Below are 12,469 nucleotides of genomic sequence, written 5' to 3'. Positions count from 1 at the left end.
ATTTGCTTTGCAATAACCTTAATCCTTCTCTTGGTATCAAAACCAGATAATGGTTTGAAATGATACTACTTGAAACAGGATCAGTCACTATTGAGCACTACTACCAAAAGAATTCCAGAATAATATCATATTCCAAATTACAGATAAGAAAGATATTACATTTTCATGACTGGGGCTCTGATCCATCAAGGGCAAAAAGATTAATATCCCCAGAATTCCCAAATAAACATTTTAGATATTCAGAATATATAGAAGCCTGGCCTAAGATTCTCATTGTTCAAAACCAATACTATTCTCATACTTGGTTCTTACAGTTCAAACTCCCAGTAACATACCCATTTCCTAACTGGTTCAAAGACTGGTTTATGATATGGGGACCCAGAACCCAAATAATGCCCGCAACTTTGCAAACATCTCAAGACACTTTCATAAAATTTAATGGGAGCAATCCCAATATAAATTATCATATGTATTTTGTTGCACTATACCAGATACCATGGATATTTAAATGGCAATATGCAATTTTCCCCAATATAACTAATAATTACCATTATATACCATATTTGGGAAAACAAATATCTGTAAAATGGTGGGACGTTTTTGTCTGTCACCAACTTGAGCCTAATAATATTATTCTCAAGCAAATACCACTAGATAATATATCAACTTCATCAGACAACCCAAATAATCTCTCTGAATATATATCCATGATGAAAAGAAAGAACCCACAGGCAACAAAAGCAGAACTCGAAAAAGAGCTACAGAAGATATTTTCAGAAGAAGCTGAGACAGCTCAAGAAGAATCAACCTCAGAAGAACCAGACTTAGAAGAACAGTCGGCCCATGGGATGTCACAAAAACCATCTCTATACTGAACATGGCCCGACCCGAGTAGCTGCCACAGCACAAGATTCCTTCTTATCGACAACACGTCAGCAATCAAATCCATCCAATAGTGAAGATTCCATCAGAAGCCCACCTGTCACCACGACAAGACATAAAGATACAACACCAACATAAAAGACAAAAAAATGAACAGTATAAAGTCAAAAGTAAATAGTAAAAGTAGATTCCCAATCTACTTTTCCCTGACAGCATCAAATCCAGTCGCCACCTGTCCCGACCAAAGTCATCTTCTCCTTTACAGCTCATCCTCCATGAATGAGACATTCCAATCCGCCTAAATAATTTTGGCATCCGCCATCTATATGAGGAAGACAAAGGCACTCCCCAAGATAGGGTCAGACGGAGTCTTCTTCTTGCTCTCTGCTATGCTCTTCTCCCTCTCTTATAAACTTTCTTCTCTCTCTCATATAAGCTTTCTCTCTGTACTCTGCTCTTCTCTGTTTATATATGTATATGTATATGTATATGTATATGTATACGTATACGTATATGTATATGTATATGTATATGTATATATATATCTATGGAAAATACTACACAATGCCTATAGGAAAAAATGAACAGTAATTTCACGTACCCCCATCATCGTCCAAAGTTCATCATGCGGTCACGATTGTCCGGTAGTGTTTCATTTTTTATTTCCTTTTTTATAAATTGGAATGACTTAAAATTTGGAGCCTATATTTATCAAAAATAGGGAAATATTCGAAAATTATAAAAAAAACATATTTTACATGAAAAACATTGACCAAAATACCTCTGAAAAGTTTTGGGGATATTTTGATCAATTTATTTTTTGCGGATAATTTTTTTTATATTTTTATTAGATGCGCCTCAGTAAGATGTACATAACCTCCAAATTTCAAGTCATTCTGATTTATAAAAATAAAATAAAAAATAAAATACTACCAGACAATAGTTACCGCGCTATGAAATTTGGACGGTGATGAGGGTAGACAAAATAACTATTCATTTTCACTTATAGGCGTTAGAAATACTTTTCATATATATATATATATATATATATATATATATATAGTATATCATATATTATAGTATGTTATAAATATTATATATTTATATTTAAATTATTATCAATGTAAATATAAATATAAGATGTTTACCATATATCCCAGGAGTTATCAAACAAAGAACTATCAACTTCTTAACTTCTCAGGGAGACTATCAAACACAGAAACCATGAACTTCTTAAATAACTTCTAATTTATAGTTCATCAGGAACTTCCAACTTACAGTTCATGAACTTGCTTCCAGTTATTAAACAGGCCCTTATTGACGTTGCCTCTAGATTGGTATTTCCAAACCACCTAGGTATTGGTTAGTTCCTTACCACCCTTACTAACAAAATTTTAAAACTTTGAAAACTAGGTTTGTTGGGAGGTAATACTTTCAAAGTAAGGATAAAATTGTTGAAAAAAAGTCAAAAATTTAAAACCTCAATGCGATATGACCTGAAATATGGACATATACATATAATAAGGTCATTTACTGTAAAATCAAATGGTTGGGGATGTCATTGACCGGGTAAAAGGCCCAAAATAAAATTTCTTCAATATTGTGGCATTTTAATCTATCAAATTTCATATCCAATGATGACTAGGAATGATCATGATAACTTTCCTATAGTGTACAACTTTATTTTTTATCTACGTATAAATTTTTTGCAAAATTATTTTATAATCACTTTCAAATCAAGGAAGATTATGTCTCTACCATCTTTAAATATTAAGTGAAATCCACCTTATATACTATTTTTATTTTTTTTAATTTTTCCCCTTAGTCAGATGATCTGAACATCAAACAACTTTTCCTATTTTATTTTTATTTATTTTTCTAAGATGTGGGGTTGTCCGTCTGGCAGACAGGTTGGGGTATATGTATGATGTTTTGATATGTCTGATATTTCCAATATTGGACTATCCTAAAGTTCGGTAGTTTAATGTCCGAAATGTTATACCACCCTATAGCACTTTTGTTTTGTGGTCGTCCCGGTGTTCAAAACATAAGACAAGTCTCTTAGCATACAATCCTAGAGCAGTATAATGAGGTTCCAATATTGCTAATATCCCACTATCAGCGGGGTTTTTGTCATTATAGAAGTTCAAATTATTGATGGTCCAATGTTAGCAATATCGGACCACCATTTAATTATGACATCAGATGTTCGTAACATCACACCATATGCTAAGAGACCTATCCGATGTTTCGAACATCGGATCGACCATGCTATATAGGGTAGTACAATGTTTGGGAATTACCCAACTTTAGCGCTAATCAATGTTGGAAATATTGGAGATACCCCTAATTGTTCCCAAGCAAGACGGACAATCCTACACTTTGAAAAAAATTAAAAAGCATAAAATAAAAAAAATGTTTGATATTTGGAACATTGAATGGAGGAACAAAATTGACAAAAAAAAAAAAAATAGTGGGCATGTTGGGTGGACCTCCACGTTAAATTTACTAAAAAATATGGACCTCTACTTAATAAACCTATTTAAATATGGTTAAATATGAGTACATATGTACTTTTTTAAAAATTGATTTTATATATATATATATGGTTAATTTATCAAAATATTTATTAGAGATAAAAAAATTAACATTTTATCTGTATTGTTTGACTTAATTTCAAATACCTAACAAAATACATATGATTATGAATTAGAATGGTTGCAAAGATATAAGATATTAAAGTATATATGTCTAATAAGTGTTACCATAAATTTTTTAAGAGAAAATTACACATATATCCGTTATATTCATTGTTATAATGATAATAATACCTTTTAGTTTTCAGTATTACAGGTATATCTGTTTTTTTAATTTCGAAACGATTTAAAAAAAAAAAAAAAAAAAGGACGGACTGCGTATTTTTTGTTCTTCAAAAACGAAAATCGTTAAATATTTCAGTTTTTCAAAAACCAAATCTAAAAAGTTATTGATTTTTGAAAATCCGAATTTATAGCTTCGATTGGCAGGAGTCCAGCTCTTTGAGAACCAGGTTCTCACTCATGGTTTCATCAATTGGGTTATAGTTATTGCTCTCATCAATGGCGTTGAGGCCTCTCGCTATTGTTGTAACTCTCATTTGATGAAGAATCAGAGCACCCAAAGCCATGGGTGAGAGAGATTTGGGTTTCGTAGAGAGAGAGAAGGAAGACGAGGAAACTTTTATAAAAGAAGAGCCCCATGGACTGAGAGTGAAGCCTAAAGTTAAGGGAGTTGTTAATATACTTGGTTGTCATGCCTTCATTTCTTGATGACAAATGGTGCTCGGAACTGTTGCATGGTTATCTTCATAGCCTGTGAGAGCTATTTTTGGAGAGAGAAACAAAGAGAGAGGGACATTGACGTTATGGGGAGGGGGATGGAAACTTGAAACTCTGACAGAGCAAAAGAATTTTGCAGAAACCCACATGTAACCAGAGGGAGAGATTTTTTTTCGCATAGAGATTACTGTTGGTTTCAAATTCAACATATAGAGGAATTGGGTTTTTGAATAAACAAGTTTAGGTTCATTTTGGGTTTTGAAAAATCGAAAATAGATGGTTTTATTTTTTTAAAAAAAAATAATTCTAATAACAGAAATTTAAAAGTAATTTTATGATAATGGCAGAATTATACATTTTTTTTTATTTTTTAATATATATTTTAATAAATTGGTGGAATTGCCCAATCATTGAATAACTGAGCCGACCAAACCCATACTCTTTTTTCTTTCCAAAACAATTTTACGCCATAACTTAATTTAATTATACAAATGAATTGGATTAAAGGGAGCACCATTTTGTGATGTAAACCTGTCCAAATCCTGAGTGTTGTGGTACGGTTTCCTATGCCACGTTGGTTCCATGCAACAGCCAAGTGTTGCAACCATGCACACATGCACCAAGGTGCTTCCTCTCCTCTTGGCTATATAATAATACCATTTTCAGGTCATGTCAAACCACTTGTGTTTAGATTAAAGGGAGGCAGCCTCTTTATCTTTTCCTTTAAGAGGTTTTAATAACAACAGTTAAGGTAATTAAGCTTTGTGTTCTTAGTATAATAAGGTAATTAAGCTTTGTGTTAGTATATTTAAGTTGATCTGGTCTCTTTGGGTGCTCATTAATATTGTAATTAGGTTACCTAATTTATGTTCAGTAAGAAGAATTGACAGTAGTGACAATGAGGTATTTGTTTCCTCAGTAGTAGGCAAGTTAATTCTGTTGTGGTGTGTAGAAAGAGGAGATACAGCAGTTCTAGGCATAGGAAGGCAACAACATGGCTTCGAGCGACATGCCTCGAAGAACAATGCCTGCTGGAGATGTGCCGATCCCAGGCGAGCCCCTGTCGGTTGAATCTCAAGTGTTGGAAAGAGGGGCACAAATGCTGCAGTCGTTGAAGCCCGTGAAACAGATCCAACAGCATGTTTGCAGCTTTAGGCTTTACTCACATGACCTTACGCGGCAGATTCGTGCGCACCACTATGTCGCCCGTGTAAACCAAGACTTCTTGCAGTGTGCTGTCTATGACTCGGACTCTTCGGATGCCCGGCTCATTGGTTAGTTTGTTATTTCTTTTCTTGGGTGTTTTCAATGATTTTTCTTTTATTTGTTTTGATTCGGAGAGGAGTGTTTCGGTGAACTTCGATGAATGGATGAAGGGGTGGTTTCGGCCATTTGGTGGTGGAAGGGAGGGGTTGACAAAGGAAGCAGCATTTGGTTATTGTTGATGATGGGCAGTCTGGTACCTTGTGATTTTCACTTGGTTTGGGGGTGTATTTGATTCAGAAGAAACCACTCACATGGTCCAGACTAACAGACCCTTAAAGCTTCACCTTCATCACTTGTCATGGTCCAGACTAACAGACCCTTAAAGCTTCACCTTCATCACTTGTCACCCAATCAAACGGTTCCATGGTTTGATTATGCGGCAGGGAAGGTTTGTTAGGTACAATCAAATATTGAAATTGTTGGAAATAATGGGCGTAGGAAAAATTGGGGCAATAGAGAAGTTTTTTTTTGAGGAATCCACAAACAATAAGAGCAAGATCTCCCTATTTTTCAGGTGCTTTCTTGAGATGATATTTGCTCTTTAATATAATTATCAGTGTGCATGAGATTCTCTGGGTAAATTTGTTCTTGGGATGTTTGAGGTTATATTTTGCAATTGAAAACCAGTTCTATTTAGAGAGAGAGAGAGAGAGAGAGAGAGAGAGAGAGAGGGGGGGTTCCCTTACCATTTAAGTGGGGAAAGGTTCCCCTACCATTTGAAAAATGGAACTAAAGCCTGCAATCGGCGGGGGAGGGGGGGGGGGAGGTTCCCCTACCATTTAAGAAAGTGGGATTGAGCTTGATAAGCACTAATGCATTATCTAGTTATAACCATTGCAGGATCATCATTATCATCATCATTAGATTTTTCCCCATTCAGGGTTGGGTCCGCCATTTTGCTTTATTAAGGTTCGTCTTGATGTCTTCTTACACTACTTTCAACCATTTACTCTTTATCCTTCTTGAGCCTTCTACTTGAGTCGATTTATCTCCTAATAGATGTTGTATTGAGTCTGTGATGTTCATTACCAACCCACCTAAGTTTACGATTTCTCACCTATCACCTATTGGAGTTACACCTAAGTTTTTTTAAATATGTTCTTTCTAAATTTTATCCCTTCGTCTTGCCACTCATTCATCACAACATCATCATCTTCACTCATCTCGGTATGTTGATTCTTAACCACCCAACATTACGTCGTCTCAACCATCCTATAGAACTTTTCATTTAACTTTATTGGTATTTGGAGATCACATGGATTTTCAGTAGCTTCAATTGCACATCTTTCCATGTGATCTTCAAAGACCAATAAAGACTGCAACCGAAGTTACATGAAATGGAAAGATGTGCAACCGGTAACTTCGATTGTACATCTTTGCATTTCACCCACCCAGAGTTTTAATTCTATATGCAACATCTTTTTCAATTTTTCTATGTTTCTATATTACAAATTCAAGATATTGAAGGTATGCTCTTTTTGGTTATTTTTTATCCGTCAATCTTAACTATTTTTTCGTCTCTACTCATATTATTATTGAACTTGCATTTCGAAAGAGTTATTCTAGTCATTTATAATCATAGGTGGATTTTGTTTTGAAAAACACTCTGTATTCCTACTAAGCAAAAACACTTGACAAAATATTCCTACTAAGCAAAAACACTTGACAAAAATGAATGCCCAATGAGCCGTGAATCTTATACGGAAAGTTCAAGTTCATGAAACTGAGTACGAGTACAGTCGTCCCTTGTTTTGCATCTAAGGGGGATCTGGTGCAAGTGAAGTTACCCTGGAGAAACTTTCCCATGGCGTTGGTATACCCTTTTAATTGACCTTGCACTCATGGACATCTTGGAGAAATATCATATTGTAGCAAAAAATAAGATGTGCTCTCCAAGTTATTCTAGTCATTTCAAACAATCCCAGGCAGTGGGTAATAACTAGTGGCACAGTTATTACAGGGTACCTTAATTAGCTGAGGGTCAAGGGCCCTCAAGTCATTTGAAACAATCTTAGGCAGAGGTCATTAGCCAGCGGCACCCTTATTGTGGTAGGGTACCTTAATCAACTAAGGACGTAGGACCTTCAGATGACTCGAGCAATAGGGGTTGCTTTTATTATCAACATTCTCATTCTTCTAAAATGGTGCTTATTGAATTATTATACAGGCGTGGAGTACATTGTATCTGACCGGATCTTCGAAAGTCTGCCGGATGAAGAGAAGAAATTATGGCATTCTCATGCCTATGGGGTATGTATGCATCATTCGACATGGTTTTATATGTAAATTTTTGTACTTTATCTGGGTGAGTAGTACTACTACCAAAGAATAGGAATGAGCACGCTTGTTGAATAATGAAGCTTCATAGAAGTGCTGTGTTCTCTCTTTTTCCAGTTTAGAAATCTCTATTAACACACACACACTGCAGAGTAAGAACATTAGTATTGCTTAGATACAACCAGGCAATTATTATATTTCATTGCAGTCATTGCAAGATATGTATCTTAACGTTAATGTTTTTATTCCTCATTGAGATTTTAATTTATGCAAGTTTGCCGGCAGATAAAAACGGGATTGTGGGTGAATCCTAGAGTCCCTGAGATGTTGCAGAAGGCAGAGCTGAGGGAAATGGCAAAGACTCATGGAAAGTTCTGGTGTACATGGCAAGTGGATAGAGGTGAAAGCTCTGTTTCTCATTACTTTCCTGTTTGTTTGCCTTCTCTGATCGTGAGGCCTTTTGCAAGTTTGAATTCCTTTGGAGCTATCAGCTTACTTCACCAACGCTGCTTTTATTTAGTTATTTACATTAGGGTTTGCAAGCTATGTTGGGCTAGCATTTTAGTTTTAAACAGTGTACTCGGACTAGTCTGAGCGACTGGACTCGGCCAAGCAACTTGAAGGTTGAGTTTCGAAGCTGTGTATAGCTCGGGGATATTTAAAAAATTCAAAAATTTTTCTAAAGAACATAAAATTTGTTCGGATTGAGCTGCCAATTTTTTGTGTGTGATCGTGTTTTTTTTATATTGTTGGTGAGTTTTTTTTTTTTTTTTGCAATAAATCCCTATTTTCGTATGTCACCCATTTTTGAATTGTTAAAACTCCAACTGTAAATCTGTTTTCTAAATCCATTTTGCTGATACTTTCTAAGCTCATTTGAGATTTTCAAGGATTTTTTTGTTTTATTTTTCTTTTAATACATTTTCCTTTTTTTCAATTTTTGGTCATTTTTCACAATTTATTGAGTGCTTTTCATCCCTGTGGCTGAGTTATCCGGCATGGCCCTTGGCTGAGGAGTTTTTCCTGACACTGGTTTTAAGCATTCTAATAAAAATTCGACAACCATCCGTCAGGCATTATTTACCTCTGAAATGATGCATATACAACGGAGGATGGTTAATATTCAAAAAAAGAAAAAAAAAATGTTCATTAGGATTTGCGATTTCACTGTGTATTAAATTAAGATTTTTGATTCATTGTATATTTAAATGTATCAGTACTTCTGTTTTAGCCTCTCTTGGTTTCACATATTCACAAGTAATCTCACCATTTGAAAACAATTACAACCAAGGAAAACAATATTAAAAGCAAATAACATTTTCTCTCTAAAACTCGAAATAGGGGACCGGCTCCCAATGGGTGCACCCGCCTTAATGATGTCTCCACAAGCGATGAACGCCGGGTTAGTAAAACCCGAGCTTGTGAAGGAAAGAGATGAAAAGTACGGGTTATCAAGTGAAGAGCTCAAAGAGAGCCGAAAGGAGATCGAAGAACCCGAGTGGATACACCCTCTCGCAGACTATTGGAAACAACATCCCAAGGGCTTTGCTACCGATATAGTCGAAGCCGATATGGTCACAATGCCTGGTCAGCCAACCCCTACTAAACCTGCTGGGATGGCTTTAGTTTGAGACTTGAACTGTGGTCATAAAGTGTTTCACCATGTAAATAGCAGACCAAGCAGGGTGGAGAATTAAGGTTCTTGTGCATGATACTTGAAGACTGATACTAGGTCGCCTGGAATGTCTAGTTTTATGGCTTATTTTTTCTTGTGATCTTTTATTTGTGGAACCATACTCGTGCTTTCAGATAATTTGTGTGTCTAGAACCTTCTTTTTTATCTTATATGTGAAATATGTGTGGCCCATAATGGATGGTTATGCTCGCGGGTGTTCATTGCATGATGATCCATATAGTTTCCGGTTTTGATGATTTCCTATCAAGGTTGTCTCATCCCGGCCGGCCTGGCCTGCCACGCTTGGACCAAGGCCAGCTGTGGCCGGGCTTCCTGCTTGAATAGGAGCCAGGACGGGCTTGGACCAAGCCGGCCACGGCCACGGCCACGGCCAGGCTTCCCTCTTTCTCTGGGAGAGCTTTTTGACGCTCTTATGGGAGTGTTTGGGAGTGCTTAAAGTGAGCTTCCACAGGAGCATTTTAATACAGGTTAGGGATAAAAAAAATGCCCCTGGACAGCCTTTTGTATTTGTAAAAATTGGGGAAATTTATCTAAGTCACCTAAAATTTTAATATTTTAACTCGCATTTGTTAGTTTTAATTTCAAAGTACCTATAAATTTTTTTTGAAAATTTATATAAATAAGGTAGGGAGTTTTTGTGAGGTTCAAATTTTTGTAAATTTTTTCAGGTTTTTAAAAAATTTTGCATTTTTTTTTTTTTTTTTTTTTTTTTTTTCGAGCTTTACAATTTTGGTTTTTGTTCGTCTGTTCTTCCGTTTATGACCACCGGGGATTCTCAGTTTTTGGGGTATTTTGAGAAGAGAGATCGGGGAGGGAGAGAGAGGTCGTAAAGAACGAGAGAAGGTGGAGGGAGAAGTACAAGCACAAGGGCCTGCAAACCTAGCACGGATTTAAATCTCGGGAAAGGTTTTTATACTTCCCTTTTCCCCTATGCTTTTTTTGCCATTTAACCATAATTTTGATAGAAAAAACCCGATTTTAGATCCGATGTCTCAAATTATTTTATTTTTAATTTTTTTTATATAAATAGTATGAATATGAAATTTGGTATGTGTCATTTTTTTATTGGGTGTAGTTATAAAAAATATTAGAAATAATTTTTTGATAAAATATAATGATTAAAATATCTTTTAAAATTTTTAAGTGTATTTTGGTTATTTTATTTTATTGTAAATATTTTTTTAATATTTTTTACTCGTGAGAGTTTAATAGGGGATTGGGATAGGGGATTGGGTGTTCAAAATTTGGTGTCAAATATTGTAAATATTTTATTAATATTTTTTTGCTCGTGAGAGTTTAATGGGAGATTGGGCATCTAAAAAATAGTTAATAGAAAAAAAATTAAAAATAAAATAGTGTAGAGACGTGACACTGTGATTGAAACAATTTTAACCCTCCATTCGATAAAAGAGAGAAACTATAAATTTTATTTTATAAGGGAAGTATAGCCTTTAAATCTCGACGTCCCGTGCACTGGGGAAAATAGCGTTGCATTTTAGCACCGCAAAAATCCATTCTGTACAAGGGGAGAAATATGAAAAAGAAATGTTAACAGTCGTAAAAAGAACCATCTATTTTCAAAGTTTTTTAAGTGCTTGATTTACATTTTTTTAGAGTTTTAATTAGGGATGAAAATGTAACTTTGGTCATGGGATTGATGTTGAAACTGTCTTTTAGTAAGGGTTTTTCTTATATTGATTGTGTGTGACGTTTGACGGTGAGTTTTAATATACGGTTTGTCTAGAGTTAACTAACTCTTTAAAATTTTAAAAAATCAATTTGTACCTGGTGGTATTCTCAAAATTTTTTGAGAAAGATGGGAAAATATAAAAATAAATATTATGTTTGTTCTTTCCTGGGAGATGCACTCGATGATTGCAGTGAATTTTCCAGCACTACACTGCCTGCGCATCAAACCAGCAACTTGAGAGATTTCAAGTGGAGGAATGATGACATCAAACGGCTGGGGCGTTGAGAAGGCGTGGTATAACAACACAAAACAAATCAAAAAAGATACTAAATGATACTAATGAAGAGAATGTGCCGCGGAGGCAAGCCTTAGGAGCAAATATGGGTTTCAATTGGTGGACATATGACAAAAAGCTCTAATTACTAATCCGTTAAGTTATTACTATCATGTTCGTTTTTTTTCTTGTCAAAACAGAAATTTAAAAAGAAAAGATGACTTTATTTTTTTGGTTACTGAACAATTGAATTTAAAATATTTTTGATTGTTTAATCCAAAATGGGCCAATTTCAGTTTTTGAAAATTTAAAATTTTGTTATTCAAGAACATAATTTTTTTTTCTCTTGTGGGTCTGTGTATCCTCTCTCTACATTACATGGGTAAAAATAGTTTTTTTAAAAAAACTCCCTTTTTCACCGAGGGTCCTTGGGTAAGTTGATAATCCCTAAGATTTTTATTAAATTTAAGAATTTAGGGGCTCAAACTAGTTGTTTCCCATTGATTTTATGGGATAACCATGACTTCAAAGAGATAGAAAGAGCGTACGCCACAAGATTTCTTCTAATCTTCTACTCTCATAATCCTTAAAAATTTTCTAAGAAATTTAGAGGCTCAGTTGTTCTTCTTTAATTTTATGGGATAATTATGAATTCAAAGAGGTAGAGAAATTACACCACAAGAGAGAAGACATTTTACGGTTGTTGAGACAAAAAAGGTAAAATCATCTTCTTCTTTTTTCTTTTTTTTTAATTTCTGTTTTTACCTTTTTTTTTAATTTCTGTTTTTACCTAAAAAAATTTAACACAGTAGTAATAACGGAAACTATTTGATAGAATCGTAATAACAGAAACTATAAAAGATATATATTTAAATTTTCTTAAAAAAACCCGAATTCAAGGACTCAAATGTTCTAAGGGAATAGCTCATTGCGTACCTCTGCTCATTAGGTACTGCAGGAAAAATGATTGGAGATGGGAGGACAATAACCTTATGGTTTTAACAAATGCCCTGGAAATAGTCAGTGTTATCAATCAATTTCCAGAGGTGTGTAAGAAAATCAGTGAC

The 12,469-nt window shown here is 34.8% G+C and overlaps 1 protein-coding gene across 1 annotated transcript; it reads left to right on the top strand.

The window, feature by feature from the left end:
* Positions 1-4,873: 4,873 nt before the first annotated feature.
* On the top strand, positions 4,874-9,626 carry LOC18437487 (oil body-associated protein 2B). The gene is made up of 5 exons (XM_020669237.2): positions 4,874-4,950; positions 5,152-5,473; positions 7,633-7,715; positions 8,028-8,142; positions 9,084-9,626. Exons 2-5 carry the CDS (start codon positions 5,194-5,196, stop codon positions 9,371-9,373), a joined length of 768 nt encoding a protein of 255 aa, XP_020524896.1. The 5' UTR covers positions 4,874-4,950; positions 5,152-5,193; the 3' UTR covers positions 9,374-9,626.
* The last annotated feature ends 2,843 nt before the right edge of the window (positions 9,627-12,469 follow it).

The sequence above is a fragment of the Amborella trichopoda genome, chromosome 1, assembly GCF_054954075.1.
Source record: "Amborella trichopoda isolate Santa Cruz 75 chromosome 1, AtrichopodaSantaCruz75HAP2 v2.0, whole genome shotgun sequence".
In the NCBI taxonomy this organism is placed as follows: domain Eukaryota; kingdom Viridiplantae; phylum Streptophyta; class Magnoliopsida; order Amborellales; family Amborellaceae; genus Amborella; species Amborella trichopoda.
This window is presented reverse-complemented; position numbering and strand designations above follow the sequence as displayed.